The 16,312-nt window shown below is 36.2% G+C and overlaps 2 protein-coding genes across 2 annotated transcripts; both read right to left on the bottom strand.

Moving 5' to 3' along the window:
- Window positions 1-4,502: 4,502 nt before the first annotated feature.
- On the bottom strand, window positions 4,503-8,079 carry LOC146001251 (uncharacterized). The gene is made up of 2 exons (XM_083138554.1): window positions 7,952-8,079; window positions 4,503-5,279 (listed from the first exon to the last, which is right to left on the bottom strand). The coding sequence occupies exons 1-2, from the start codon at window positions 7,992-7,994 to the stop codon at window positions 4,636-4,638; spliced, it is 687 nt and encodes a 228-aa protein (XP_082994680.1). The 5' UTR covers window positions 7,995-8,079; the 3' UTR covers window positions 4,503-4,635.
- Window positions 8,080-10,332: 2,253 nt separating this feature from the next.
- LOC146001344 (zinc finger MYM-type protein 1-like) lies at window positions 10,333-10,971 on the bottom strand. The gene has a single exon (XM_083138659.1). It carries the CDS (start codon window positions 10,969-10,971, stop codon window positions 10,333-10,335), a length of 639 nt encoding a protein of 212 aa, XP_082994785.1.
- Window positions 10,972-16,312: the final 5,341 nt, after the last annotated feature.

The following is a 16,312-nucleotide window of genomic DNA, read 5'->3' as shown; positions in this document are numbered from 1 at the left end:
TATGTGGGGGTGTGTAAATTTTGTACCGTTTGTTCTTTTTTTTTTTTCAGTATACAATTTAAGAGACAGCTTATAAGAGCCATTTTGTGCATTTAGATTAGCTAACATATCAGGATTTTTACTGTTTAAAAAATTCTTAATATCACATCTTGGCTCTGATACAAAACGGTAATCACTAAGTTGACCGTCAAAACTACTACGAAAAGGTGCGTTGCGTGATCGCTTTGCCGGTCTAGTATTATCGGATGTAACAAGCTTTCTTTTTAGACCAGATGTAGATGGCTGTGGGGGCAATGTGGATGCCTGTACAGAACAAGAGCCTATATGTCTATTGAAGTATGCCTTGCAAAATTTTCTATGGCATTTTGGGCATATTTTAGTGGGCATTTTGCATTTTTCAGGATCACAATTACGTTGGTGCTTGGCCCAATTAGGGCTAGATATATTCTTATCACATTGATTACAATATTTCTGATTTGGCATTTTTGGTTTTGGTATTTATATATAATTTCTTGGGGCTCAAATCAAATACTATATACTTAATAAAAATATCAGTTGGGTTCAGCAGTGTGCATTGTATATTTAGTGTGTATATTTTGTATGTATATTTAGTGTGTTATTATTTTTTGGTTTTGGTATTTATATATAATTTCTTGGGGCTCAAATCAAAAACTATATACTTAATAAAACTATACACTTTTTTAAAGAAAAGAAACGCATGTGTCTGACAAATTATGATGGGTCGTAAAGTTAATAATCTATTACGTTGCTCTATAGAAGCAATAATTTACTGCAAATGCATGTCGGCACAGGCTTATCATGTAGCATTGATCTTCTGTGTACATGACAAGCTGGATGTGTCGACACGGCACCATGTTAAAAACCCTGTGGCCTTTCACATCTCAAATGAACTGAACAACTGTTGACACGCAACCTGCAGTATTAACCCTACTGCACGACTTGAGTTTCTCAAGTGCCAGGTGCGTTTCAGAGTTACCCAGTCTTGAAATTACCTAGTGTGCATGCTACGCTTGATACTAGACTTCTTACAATGAATAATGCCAGCTCATATTATCCCAGTATGACAAACTGGGATTATATAAGTTAAGACACATGCTTTGGATTGTAACAAATAAGCTGGATTGGTCAAATATCAGATTGATCTAAACAAAAAAGATCATACACTTTATACAATGCTCTATGGAGGAATTGTATAAGAATTTAAAAATAAGTGATGATCATGCACTGGTCGTATATGCTGAAATGGAACAAAGAGTCACAGAGCAATTCTAGAAAGCCTCTGCATAATGCATTGTCTTAGTACTAGATATACAAGTTGAGCCTGGTGCCCAATTAAAATATTCGGGTTAACATATTAATACTCTGAAGTGACTGTCAAGTATTTAAGCACACTTTACAGAGTATTACACTAAAGCCAATAAGCTCATATGAGCATCTTGGCTTAGTTTTAAGTGTAGCCAAAACAATGCCAAGAGGGGCATATTTTTTACAATCCTATGGACAACAATCTGACAGATGCAGCTTTTTGTATGTGTAGCCAAATCAATCTGAGGGGAGTCATACTTTTTACAGGCAATCCCCGAGGGCTTTTTACTAAAGTCTTGGATTAGACAGAGTAGCACACTGTAGGCAATAAGCTTATATAAGCATCTTGACCTAGTTTTAAGTGTAGCCAAACCAATCTGAGGGGGGTCATACTTTTTGTGTTCCAGTAATATCGTATTTTATACTACTGACCTCTTTCCTGCGTTGTCCCTGCATAAAGCGGCTCTGGGGTTCACCCAGCCTCAAATTAATGGGTACCTGGGGGCAACCCTGTGAGGTAAAGGCAGCCGGAGAGTGGTGCTGATCACATCACCTCCAAAATGGTCGAGATCGAGAATATGTGTGACCCTATCCCCACATCCCCTAAATGTGTCTTCATGACATGGTGCAATATGCACAGGGAACTTTACCTTTACCTCTGCATGTGATATTTTTTTTTATATAATGCTCTCTTGCATAAAATGGAAGCAAGCCTGTTTCAGACATGATTGACAGAAGATAGTATTTTTATAAGCCAAGGAGGGTCATATGAGTCGCTGATCCACCAGTTGCCGTGGTGAGGCGTTGCCAAATTTTTCGTTTCGAGCCGTTTTCGAAACAGGTGGCACTCTCAACAAGGCCAAGCACGGCAAAGTCTAATGGTTGCCGCAGTGCAGCAAGCGAATGGGTCTCCGATTCCCTGCCTCTCCCTGAAATGCAAGCGAAGGAAGCTTGTTGACAGGAAGATGTGTCCTGGACGACTGGACAAAAATCAGGCATGTAGCAACCGGTAGCAACACCGCTTTTACCCCCTTGAACTGGAGGCGGAAAGTCTGGGTTTCCTCAAGTCCGTTCTTTAGCCTGGCGGACTTTAGGTGCAAAATCATGACCCTTTATCAGTTTAAAGTCTCCTTTGGTGTAATTGTTTTATTATAACCGAAATCACTTTTAGTTCATCTTTTAATTCAGTAGCCTTCATGTGTTAACATTCCGGCAAGTTTTGCTACACTTTTCAGACAAAAGATCAGATGGCATGTCTTTATGCTTACTAATGTCATAAAAGAAATTGAAAACTTACTATGATGTTTATGCTGCTCAAATCTTTCTCTTAGAGCTAAAATAATCATCTAGGACCAGGTAATAAAAATCAACTTTGTACCGTTTTTGTGGATCTTCAACAGTTTCATCATACTGAAACTGCTGCTTCTTTCGATTTCGGCCCTGTACGGTGTTGCCTATCTTTGGATCATCCGGGACTCACAGGTCACCGCCCCCGAAACTTTGATTTTTTTTCATCACTCCTGCTTTTATCAAAGCACTAATATGTTTGTAAGAAATCATCTAACACATCGTAGATTAATGTTTTGAAGACATTTGCTCATTACATTACGTGGAGTAAAAAGTCATACCGGATAACTAGTGAGCAAAGGAATGTAAAGCCAGACAACTGGTTTGCAATACACTGAGCCTCATGTGCGACCATGTTTTATTGTCGCCAATTATTTGAAGGAGCGCATCATAGACATCTCCCACTTGATATCTCAACGGAGTTAAGGCATCAAATCTGCTTTCCCACCTTGTGGCACTCGGTGGTTTTAAAGTGAGACTACTGATATGTTCCTTCAAAACGGTGGGTTGACATATATTAACTTCCAAGTTATATAATATAATATAATATTATAACTTTAAATTTTCAATAGGCTTATTTTTTTCCTCTTCAAATTTTTCCGCCCTGAAAATTTGCCGCTCTGGGCGGTGGCACGGTTCGCCCCACCCCCTTTCCGCCGACCCTGCCAGGAGACAGCTTTACGATCACACCATCAGGGTGGGCCAGAAAAATATTGAAAAACGTACGTAGCTATACAGTTATAAGATTTCCTGATGGGACTAATGAATCTTCCTGCGATGAGCAGTGGATTCGCTTGACATGATATCTTTTACCTTCTGACAGAGATCTAGTTGTCGAAGGTCTAGTGCTACACCGCTCTTTTTTTTTAATTATTATTATTATTATTATATTAACATTAATTTTCATTCCAGGACATTCGTTTACAAGAAGCTAAAGAGTTTAGGCCTTTTAAACAGCACTTGAAGTGGAACTTTGAGCTGGAGGTGGAGAATGTTTGATCGAGCCTTGGGGCATTGAGACAATGAAACAAGTGGGACATCTTTTTGTTAGCTGGGGCATAACCCTCTCCAACAGAATTTTTTTTAGTGTAGGTGTCTTTTACAAGGTAATTTAGGAGAGATGTCCCATTATTCATCCTCCCCCTCCCCCAGAATTTCACACCATGAGTCCATAATAATATAAATATTCTCCTGTGTGTACCAAATACCAATGCTAGGAATAAAAGTTCCTGTCTTTGCCAGACAAATTAAATTAAGTGTGTACCAAAACTCGTCCAATACTAGATCCATTCACTTCGTTTTGAGCAATATGACAAGGTTTATGGATTGGAACAATTAATAATGCAGAAGATTGCTAGCAGGACAGTGACAGTCAGTCAAAATAGGCAATACATTTATAACTTCATATTTATAGCTCATTATGTTTACCTCAAGATGTAGAAAAAGCAACATAAAATAACTGAAATAAATATTTAGTAACATTCTGAAGGCATATTGAAAAAAAGGCAAAGCCTTTGGTAAGCGTTGGCAAAGCCGACCTAGTGGCAAAATGGTTAGTACAGCATATTATGAATCCAAGGGTCCAAGGTTCGAATCCCAGCCTAGGCATGGGTGTTCTTCGTGAGTGTCCTTTAATCAATTACATCCTATCATCATTCATTCTCATCACGTGATTAGCCACAAGTGGCAGAAAAGTGATGCTAAATAACAAAATTCAATTCAAATCAAATGTTAGTAAAATCGAATTTTACTGAAAATAAAGAATCACGTTGTAAATGTACCAAAGATCATAAATAAACAAAAGGCGTTGGCAACATATCAGTAAAAATGGTATGTTTATTGAATATCATTAACAGTAGAAAGTGTGCAAACAGAATTAATCCTTGAGTCGCACAACCATTTCCTCATGTTTCAATTGTGAAAGTGTTGCATGCAGATATTAGGCACTACTGATATTGCTTATCACCAAGATATCTTGCGCAAGAACCTCCGATTTTTTTTGGATTTTGAATTCGCTTTGTCTTCAAGAACTGAATCAAGAAGGGTTGCATTCCCACAAGAGCTCCAATTGGCTAATTTTTGAGATTCTGCAACATTTTCACTTCCAAGCATAATGGTTGTTTCAGTATCCAGCAATTGCTTCTTGCATGCTTCCAATTCCTCCATCAGGAGATTGTTCGACTCATTTGAGTCTTCCAGTGCAGTCCGTAGTGCCAACTCAAATTTTTTGCAGCAATCAAGTTGAAAATTTGCTGTTGCCAACTTCTTTTGCGTGGTCAGCAATTCAAGTTCTTGCTCTTTCAGAATCTTTCTGACATGCTGGGCTTCACTTTTGGCTGCTTCTAAAGAATTACGCAACAGGACTTCAACAGAGTTCTTCATCTTCATAATCTGAGATGTGTAATGGTATGCACACTGCATGCACTCCAGGTCCATTTCATATTTCTTGATAATCACCTGGCACTTCAAGCAGGTGCAGTGGCGCTGGTACAGCAAGAAAAGCATCAGGAGGGTGAGAGCAACAATAATGCTATCTCTTCTGGAGATGCAAGGGATTAAAGCAGCAAGCAGTTTATTGGTCTTCTTAGTAGTGTTACACTCTGCATCTAAATAAAAGACAACTAACAGGGTTATTAGGCATTTTTTTGCTGTGATAGAAACTAACATTGTATTTTTACCAGGTTTCGAGATGGAAATTCTCACGAAATGGAATGCTTTAGTTAACATGGTGTTGTCAGCAATGAGCTTAACGACTAGGGAAATGATGTGCTGTATTAGAATTGAAAATAGTTTGAATATTGTTATCTTGTGTGATCAAGGATTTCGTTTATTGTTTGACTGACTTGAAATTCTTGAAATTTTACTGTTGGGTTAATCAGGACAAAGAAGAAAGAAACATTGAAAAAGGTAAATACTGAAGAAGGTGTGCTGGTTGCAGTTCCAACACTCAGTACTTGTCTCCAACTTAGGCAACATAGATGCTGTCATACTCTGTTAAGCCCCTTGTGGCAAATAGTACTATTAAAGAGCATTATTAGGTCACACTGAGAAGAAAAATGTATCTAAAAATTAAACAAACCAGAATGGTCTGTTGCCATTTCTCACAAGACGGAACTGAAAGGTAGGCCATTAATTTATCCACACAATTCCTCTCCTTCTGGGTGCTTGAAGTGGAAAATGTTATCTGGGGGAATGTTTGGTTGAGCCTTGGGGTTAGTTGGGGGGTTGCTTCTATGGTTTAACATGGTGATAATGAGATAGCTGGGGGATGATTTTCAAAAATTTTTCTAGTTGAGTGATACCCCACCCCCTCACTTCAAACCCTGCTCCTTCCAAATCATCTGCATGATCCAACGAAAATTCTTTACAAAGGTCCGATTTATGGTCATTTTTACACCACATTTACACTTAAAAGACTCCCACTCACAAATGGAAAATTCTGGATAAGCCACAGGGGATGATGCAGGACAAGTCTTGTTGTCTCTATTTTTTGCAATATGTGGTAATTTTGGAATCTCTGAAGACAGCCCCAAGGATAATAGATAATCCTTGAGAGCCCCTTAAACTAGTATTGCCACAGTCTTGTTTATATATACAGTTTCATATACAGCACACAGTGACTATTTTGTATTAAGTTATCAATAATAAAAGCAACAGAACATGACAAAAAAATATGAAAAATAAATTCAAGGTACACAATGAAGGAAACAACTTGTGTTAAACCATTTGTACATCATAGTGTATATATGGTATGTAAAATTTAGTGGCACTGTGTAATTTACACAGCATAAAGTTGATACACTGAATTTCATGATTTGTAAACTGTTTTTTTAAAAATGGAAGGATTTTAAAAGGAGAGGCAAACACAATCAAATAATATCAGTTGATCTGCACTTTTAGTGAATATTAAGTACAAAGGCTAAATACTGTCACATCAAATGGAATTGTAGAGTAATCGGATCACTATGTATATTGTAAGAAATGTTAGCAAAAAATGTAAAATGTATTTATTTTCAGTTTAAAAAAATAATGATTTTTAAAATGAATTCTTCAGTAACAATTCCACCAACTTATAATTAATAACAATACTGAGTGTGTTTTTGAGCATACTTCTCCATGGAGCCAATATTTCTTATGTAAATTCTATTTCTCCAACAGCAAGTTGCATTTTCTTAATAAAAATTATGTGATTCTCGAAATTCCCAAAAGCCATGACTAGGTATTTTTACAAAGTATTGCTAGCATTATATTGCAATTAACAAAAAAATATTTGAGCAATTCTTTTCTAGATGGTAAATTAATAAAACAAAGTCTAGTACAAATACACAAATTGGGATTAGTTGACAGAGGCAATTGAATCCAAGACTTTTTGATTACAAGGCAATAAAGTTAACAGATGACAAAAATAGTGTTTTTCTAGGTCAAATATTTCTGACGTTTGTGACAGTTTGCCCATAAACTAAACTTTCAAGCTTATCTGTATTCATTGTTACTACAAGTAACTTAGAAAAGAAATCCTATTTCACAAAAATCTACAGCATATTCTGTCACTCCCAGGGAAAAACTCTAGATCCATGCATACCATTCATAAATTATGAAATAGCTATTATCAAATTGGTAAAATTATTGGTCTAGCCCTAGTTTGTAGATAAATGAGGGGTCTGAAAAGGCTATGTAAGGAACAAGTAACAACGAAGGATTTAATGACGTCAAGCTAAGTAAGAAATATCTGCGATGTGTACTCCAATTAAATGGCAGGTGCTAATGCATGTAATGGAAGGTAACATTAAAATAGATTTTTGAAGATAAAAATGTAGTTTTCATCATTACATTTTTTAAGGAGCAGCAAAAAAAAAAAAAAAAAACCTCCAGAAATCTAGATCCCACCAGGAATTGATTGATAGATCTATTTTTCTTTGCTTTTCTACCACTTTTGGCTAAATGTGAAGATGAGGATGGGTTATGACATGAAACTGATGAAAGGACACTTGCAAAGAACACTGGGCCAGGATTTGAACCTGAGACCCCTTGCATTGTAGCACTGTGCTAATCACTTCCCCATGGGGAGGGGGTTGACCCAACCAGAAATCAAACTGCTAGTATTGAAGATATTGTGTTGGGACATCACATAATAGATATATTTAAGTGTCTAGCATCCTTATTTTAACATAACATTTTTAACATAACATTTTGCTTACTTTTCAAGCTTATTTGATCCATATCTTATGAAGAAGCACATAAAATGGGAGTATTTCCTTATTGGCATGACAATACTTACTTTTAATAAACATTCCAGCAATTAATGAAATTGCAAGCAACATAGTACTAGTAAAATACGTAAACGTAGTAAAATTACATTTTTAATTTTAAGTTTGATATAATTTTTCTAAAAATCTAAAACCAAGGATGCTGGAGCAAACTTCATTATTGTTTAAAATTCAAACAATATTCATATCTGGAGTTATTGTTGTTACTGAACAATATTTATTAGGACATTTAGCCCAAAATCAGTGCACCTCCGTGGTGGAGTGGTTATCACACCATGTTGCAATGCCATGGGTTCAAATCCTGGCCAAGGTAAAGGTGTTTTTTTAGTTCCATGTACATTTCATACATACAGCTGATGAACTTTACTGAATATTACAATTAAACATGAATAACTGTTGAATTGAGTTTTGAAAAGTATCCAATCGTTCAAGAGGTAAGATCAGTCTCATCTTCAGGGTAGACATAGTAGTATCACTTCTCTCGAAAGCTCGGACACCATTCCAGAACTCACCTGGTCGATAACCTGAGAAAATCTATTCATCATTCAAAGCTTCAAGATTTACTTCATGCTTAACTATGTTTTATGATTGGCGGCCATATGACATGCGAGACAATGAAAAGAGAAACACTGATTTTTACATTTTCCCACATCTATATTCAGTATTCATGAGCCCAAAAAAACAATATTTCATAAAATATTTCCATATTTTACATTTTCCTGCATTTAAGAGAAAAAGTCTCAATCCAGGTGTGCATTTATTTCAACATCGTTGGAATAGGCAATGCTGCTGAAAAAAATCAAGGTGTACAAGAGAATATGAATTTCTCCACATGTTCCAAGTTATGGCTAATCAAATGGAAGTTTTAATTTCCGCTTGTCAATCTGCCCTCTTTCTGTTGATATCTATTTCTATGCCAACAGAAGTTGGATATTCCCAAGAGAACAAATAAAATAATACTCCCATAAGCGTAATGCATTTCTCCTTGCCTTCTACAGCCATCCTGGCAGTGTCTCCGAACCTGATGCGCACAAAGTAGTTAGTTAAAACTGACTTTCAAGGCGATAGGTTTTTTGAATGCTCGATAAAGTGCCTCCTGGGGTAATGTTAAGTGTCAATGAGGGAGGAGGCACTGCTATTACTGTTAACTTTAAAGGGATGACAATTTATTCTTAGTTTTCAACATCCAGATTTTTTGAATGCTTGATAAAGTGCCTCCTGGGGAAATGTTAACTGTCAATGAGGGAGAAAGCGCTGCTATCACCATTAACTTTAAAGTGATGACAATTTATTCTGTTTTCAACATCTCGATCTCAACAATCCACCGATGATCGTATGAATTAATGTATTGAAAATCAATATGTTGAAAACCATTTTTGATTATGCTTAATGCATTTTTTCTGAAAAATTAGTACAAATGACTTATAAAGGAATTACAATATTTCTGCTTTACATTACAAAAGTATATTCTACCAAATTCAGTCTTTGGAAATTTACTTTATGTACTACAAGCAGGTTCTTCCCTTTATTTTATTAATAATCATCATCAAAAATTCACATTAATTTCATATTAGAATAATCGATCTAGGAAGAATGTTGTTGAATTCTTGTTCTTGATTGGCAACTTAACTACTTATTAGGCAGCTAATTACTCAAAAGCAATTTCATGAATCAATCCAAAACATAAGTAACAGTGTTAATCCTATGTTGTTCTCAATGGGCAGGATATATTCAGTAGACTATTCAGTTCAAGCAGTGGGGTGCAGTGCTAGATCAGGCAGGGGAACAGGTCACCTCACTTGCACCCTCACCATAGGTATGTGTGTCCGTTAATATAAAGCAGCATAACCCGTAAAATTCAACAATTATTGCAAATAAATCAAATAACGAATGCTATATGATGCATATATTACATATTGTCAGAGGCCGCGGTGGCTCAGTCGGTAACGCGTCCCGGGTTCGATCCCCGGCCGGTTCAAATCCGGGAACGTTTCTAATGTTGGAAGCGGCCCCGGCGCCCACCCAGCGTCGAATAACATGGGTACCTGGGGGAAACCCTGGGGGGTAAAGGTGGTCAGGGTTGTGATGCTGATCACATCACACCCACTCATGACCGGATCAAGAAAGTGTTGGGCGTTACCCCCACACCCCCTATACGCCTTCATGGCGTGGTGCTAAGCACAGGGGAGCACTTTACCTTTTTACCAGAAGTGACACATATTAGACACATTTATTTTACATATGGCCATTATAATAATAAAGTAAATATGAAAATGTAAAGAAAACATTCAAAACAAAATACTTCGTTGATGAACAAGAAGCAAAAAATAATAATATAAAACTTATTGATCAGAGAAATAAATGTTTTGTCGAACATACCTGTGTCATCTTTTTATTTGTACATCAAGTCCATTCTTCTTTCTTTTGTTAAGAACTTGTCGATAACTACATCGTAGAAGCCATGTGAGTTTTTGAGATGATTCATTAAGTCTTTCTCTATCGAAATAAAGGACAAATTTGATAGTCTTTCTTCACTTTGGGTATTCCTAGCGTAAGTTTTCACTCTTTTTAAAGTGGAAAAGGACCGTTCAACACAAGCACTAGACGTGGGAATAGTCAAAATGAGGCAACACAATTTGAAAAGTTCTGGAAAACCATCTTCATTCAGCTCAGTTGTTTTCAAGAAAGTAGTTGCTTCCGACACACTTTTCCCACTGAAGTCTTCTATATTGTAGGATGCAATAAGTTCACTACACAAGCGGGAAAAATCAAAATGCTGGCCATATGTCTCCTTTAAAGAATGGAATGCACTTTCAGGAAAACATTTTTTATGTTCGCTCCATTTGCTTGGGTCAACAAGTTCTAGAAACTGAAGTTTTCCTAATTCTCGAAATCTTTCAGAGATTTGATGTGCAATGTTATCTACTATTTCGTTATATAGCCTTACATAACTTGTTTTCACATCAAGATCACTTGTTCTCCTTCTTTTTGGTGGTAGTTCATGACTATCTCGTATCTTCTCCCAAAACATGTCGAAATCTGCCCTCTTTCCATTAATAATAACTTTAAATTCAGATATTTTGTGCAAGCAGTAATTGATATCCATTGCTTTCTTTTGCAGAATCTCAAAGAGAGTGTCAGTGATAGAGAAGAGTTCATTGAAAATTTCTAAGAGAAATAAGAAATCGAAATCTTGAAGTGAAGCCAGAAACCCCCGAGAAGGAAGATATGTTTCAGTGTCCCATTCATCAGGATTGTCAATAATGTTTTGAAAGAAATTTTCCAATGATATGATGCTCGAAAACTGTTTGAACGATTCTAGAATTGAAATTCCATCTTGTGGGTGCAACTTTGGGAAGTCGTTTTTTTACCTCTCTATCTAAAGCTTGCGATCTTTTCGAAGATTTTGAAAAAAATGCTGAGAACCCAGTTATTGTTTTGAAAAATATCTTACAGTCCTTGGAATTGTTTATGGCTCGTGAAAGAACCAGATTAAGTCTGTGCGCAAAACAACGTACAAACAGAGCATCTGGATAATTCTGTCTCACACGCGATTGCAAGCTGCTTAATTCTCCAGACATTACTGCAGCTCCATCGTAAGTCTGGGCTACCAGTTTATTTGGACCGATGCCGTATTTGAGCAGACATTCAAACACATGTTCAGCTAAAGCCGCTGCAGACCTATCTCCACTCACATCCGTAAAGCCCAAGAAACGTTCTTCAACCTTGCCATTGTTCGTCACATAGCGCATCATTGTTGAAAGTTGAGACTTGCTTGCAATGTCCGTAGCTTCATCAATTAATATCGCAACAAATGGAGTTTGGGTAATTTCCCTTTTTATTTCATTAAACATAACTTCCGCTACAGAATTAATCATATCGTTCTGAATTCTGTTGGACATTCCTGTGAATGTCTTTGCGGTAGACAAGTGGTTTGAAAGCCTTTCATCATATTCCGCAATCAAATTTATTAGTTCGATGTAATTCCCTTTATTAAGCGAAGTATTGCTTTCATCGTGACCTCTGAATGCCAATTCCTTTTTTGATAAAAAACAAGTGACATTTATCAAACGTTCCAACACCTGCCTATTCTTTTTTACATTTTCATTATGGATTGCTACATCATGACGACGTTGCTCATCGAGTTGCGTATCAATTCTTGTGAATCCAAATGTTTTTAATGCAGTAATGGCATGCAGATGGCTCTGACTCTTTTCATGACGTCCGCTAGATTTGTGGAAATTATTAATGTCACAAAACCCCGTACCGTTCCAGACCCCCTTCTCACTAAGAAACAACAAACAAGGCCAACAATATAATTTGCCGCTGGACGAACACCCGGTTAACCATTTTACAGAGCTATAATAGCTAGTTTGAAAATGTCTTGTGTATGACTTCGTTTTAGTTTTTACTTCACATAGATCAGGTGTCGGTTTGCCATATAAAAGGACCGCTGTCTTTTCTGAAAACTTCAATGAACTGAAAGCTTTCGCCTTCAGCTGATCTATCACACAACACTCGAGACCCTTGCTTTCTTGTCCTACCGCTGCTCGCGTTGGAACTTCGGGGTTAGATTTGGCGGAACAGGTGGATGCGAGCTGTTCCATGGCCAGCTTATTTCGAAGGATTTAACAGGCACTTACACGGTAGATGATTTTTCTAGTTCGTTAGGAATGTTAGACACAAGTTTGTAATGAGATTAGAATGTTATTGACTTACCACAATCAAAACTATCACTAGCAGGCGGTTAAATTCCACAACTCAGAAAAAACACGAAGAAAAGCGAATTCACTATATCTATCGGGGGAACAGCTTGGAGTTTCAGCTTCCGCTGTGGGTCATTTATCTTCGCGCGTGTTCGTAAATACTCGGGTCAGCAGTAGACGAGTAGGGTGAAACGACGCGGGTGGACGAGGGTACAAAGGTCCAGCCAGGGTGAAAGCTTCTCCTCAAGTGTTACTTTTGGAAGCGTTGATTTCGCGAGAAAGAAACGTTCTTATTATGTTAATATATAGCTAATTGTAAGTGGTTGAAAAGGACGACAAATACGAGGGAACAGCCTGTTCCCTCTGTTCCATGGAGGGACCGCCACTGAGTTCAAGCTATGGCAGAAAGTTGGGAAAAATTTCCTTCTCTACAAAAACTTAAAGAAAAGTAAGTGTAAATTCCACTATACTTTTAAAAAGTAACAGTTATGCTAACTATTACTTTAGGCAAAAAACACCTCAAGGATGGAAGAGGATCAAATTTCAAATCACCCCAGCTAAACATAGCTAACTTTGTTAGAGAATAATCTAAAGGTTGACAATTTGAGAAAAGAAAGCTTAAAAATGACGTAAAAGTAATATTAACTTCACTGAATTGATTGATGTTACTAACACTTTAAACAGATACCAGTGTTGTGATAGAATTAGGGTTGACCAGTATTACACGATGTGCTGCTTATTCATTTTTAATTTTTTGCATGCCCCTATTATTCCATATTCAGGGTAATTATAAATGAAACTTTGAAGTCCTACACTGTGGGTGTGCAGTATAAAGTTTGAGGCTTTGGGGTTGGGCTACAGGACACACCCTGATTTGAGTCTCCTGAAAAAGCATAACTTTTCTCCAGAGATGGGACTGGTGAACACCCACCATTGTGAGGAAATTGAGGAACTACAAAAGATTAGTCATGGAAACCTACAACAACAAATGGGGGTTCATTGGAGCTGACGACAAGTGATGATGATGATTGCTCACTTCTGTTGAGCCATGTGAAAGCAAGGCCGGCATTCGGTAGGTAGGCATGGTGCTTATGGGCTGTTGGAAGCAACCTTAACATGTTTATTACAAATAAACTATTTATGACAGAAGAATATGTTAGACACCAATGGATACGGAAACTCTCAAAGTTTAAATACATATACCTGATGGGTACTGCATTCAGGGGTTATTGCAAGATGGCTAGAGACCAGGAGAAAGTGTATGCTCATTGGAGCTAGCAAGCACATACAGGAAGGTCACATGTATTTAAGCCTTCAAAAATTCATGTACCAAGCCATTGTGAGTGGCAACTGACCCAGTCAAGCAGATGGAAGATATTCATCAAGCCATACAAATTGCATATAGTACAAGCCCTGAAGCCAACTCACAAGTTGTAAGTCATAATTTCTATGTGAGCATACTAGCAGACATGTGAGATTGAATCTTTGTGATGTACATAACGTTGACCTTGTGAGTGTTTTACTATGCACTGATGCCTAACATGTTCTTCTATCCTAAATAATTCATTTATAATATTCACATAACATTGTTTCAGTCATTTAAAATTACCCTGTATCAGTGGCTGAAGAGGGATATGTTAGCTGGGGCCATCCCACTCTCACTCTGAGCACTGTATAAATCTACATTCTGAAATTGGAGAAGTAAAGAAATTAGATTCATATTTTTATTTTGTGCGAATTACTCACTTATGACAAATATTAAAAAATATATATTTTTATTTATTTGTATAATATAAATATATATTTTTTAATATAAGTAAAGAAATTACTCCTCTGACATGGGGATTTATTTAATGGGAATGGCCAACAACTAAATAATACTTACATCTATAATTACCATTATAATTTAAACATGTAAATAATGATAGGTTTCTTTGATTCACAATGAGAACAAAATAACAACAAATTGCTCCAATATTATATCTTCAACAATAAATACCCACGATACAATGCATCACATATCATTTCTTTAGTGTCAAAAACTCTGATATAAACATTTCGAAATGACATTCACATTCATACAGTAAAACAAATGATTCAATTCAAAACACCCTCATTCAAAATTTACAAGGATCACACATCTCATCCATAACTATTTACAATAAATATGTATGTCTCTCTAGCTGGATAGCTCAACGAGTTATCTTAAATGCACTTTCCGCTCACCGACAATTTATACTCATGTTTTCCAAGCAGAAATCTGCATTCCTGTCTCATTATTCAAGTATCATTTGAACCAAGATAAATGAGGAAAAGTCTTACTTTGAAAAAAAAAAAAAAAACATGCTCCATACAATGATGGCAAGTGATGACAAATTATGATAGCGAGTCTGTATGCTACATGAATTTTATGCAATGTGACATTTTTGGCAAGGAACGCATAGTAGAAGTAATAAATACAATGTGGGAATTTTCACTACTCTACTGTCTCAAAGTAAAAGTAGCAATTTTAATAATATTGAACAAACCAGGTCAATCTTCTAATGTGTGTGACATTAGAAAGAACATGAATAAATCATATACAATGAAAGACATTTTGAGCACATCACTTATTCAATATAATTTGTTATGTTTTAATATAAATTGTTGCTTTTTAAAAGTACGACTACTACAATGTCAGTGGACATCTTGAAAATAATATAACCAATTTTATTTATTTCATTAAGATGACTTAGTTTCTGAGCATCAAGTAGATTTCAGTATAAACTCAGCTAAACCTTCATCCATCAGTTGCATTTTAAACTAGGGCTGAGCCAATGCCGATATATCGGTATCGGAAAGTATCAGTTGAAACTTATTTTGGTCCACAAAAATGTTGCGACACTTTTCCAGTCTAATTATCCTGAGAATTATGCAAATTTCGAAGTTGTGTGATTAAAACTGGATTTTGTGCTTACATAACACATATTGTAATACATATTATGATGTAATTATTTAATATTTTAAAGCAATACTCTCTGTAAACTGACACATATCATTGGAGTGGAACACTTACACACTAGTATTAATCAATATTTTGAACAACTTTTAATTAATACAATTTTTAAAGCATTGGTATAGGTGGGAACTGTCAAGAGTATTGTCATCGGTATGGTTATAGGTTCAACATGGTATCGGCTCATCCCTATTTTAAACACTGAATTATTTTGTTACAGCCTGATGAAACACTTGCTATTTTTCTGAAATATTATTGTACCGTAGAGTAACTTAGGAATAACGAAATATATCACTCATTAATAGTAAGATTCGTGTATAATGAAATACAGAGAGTTTGAGCTATGGGTGTAGAAAAATCAGTCAGACATATCTGTATGTTTTATTCAATTAAACTGCTATTTAATTTACCTAGTAATAACAAAGTTCTATATTCATTCTTTTAAATTTGAATGTGGCACCGCATGTAGTATGTCAATCTGAGGACTTCATCAGGAATACATAATCTCAAATCATTGTCATGAACTTTTATTTAGTTTAAAAAAATGGTGTAAATATTCCAAGAAAGTTAAATCTGGTGGCCTAGCTGTACATCCACTATCAATGCAGCATCTGTCCGATTAGTGTCACTCAAAAACATAAGTATCGAACTGGAAATGGGGCAAAGCACCA

The sequence above is a fragment of the Lepisma saccharinum genome, chromosome 17 (assembly GCF_977018435.1).
Source record: "Lepisma saccharinum chromosome 17, izLepSacc3.1, whole genome shotgun sequence".
NCBI classification, from domain to species: Eukaryota; Metazoa; Arthropoda; class Insecta; order Zygentoma; family Lepismatidae; genus Lepisma; species Lepisma saccharinum.
The sequence above is the reverse complement of the archived record's forward strand: the minus strand, read 5'-3'. Positions and strand labels throughout refer to the sequence as shown.

Excerpts from the sequence above, each read along its gene's own strand:
- LOC146001251 (XM_083138554.1), bottom strand. The coding sequence starts at position 7,994 with ATGTTGCTTGCAATTTCATTAATTGCTGGAATGTTTATTAAAA. Across the intron at positions 5,280-7,951 it reads TGCTGGAATGTTTATTAAAA|ATGCAGAGTGTAACACTACT; the intron begins GTAAGTATTGTC and ends TCTTTTATTTAG.
- LOC146001344 (XM_083138659.1), bottom strand. The coding sequence starts at position 10,971 with ATGTTTTGGGAGAAGATACGAGATAGTCATGAACTACCACCAAAAAGA.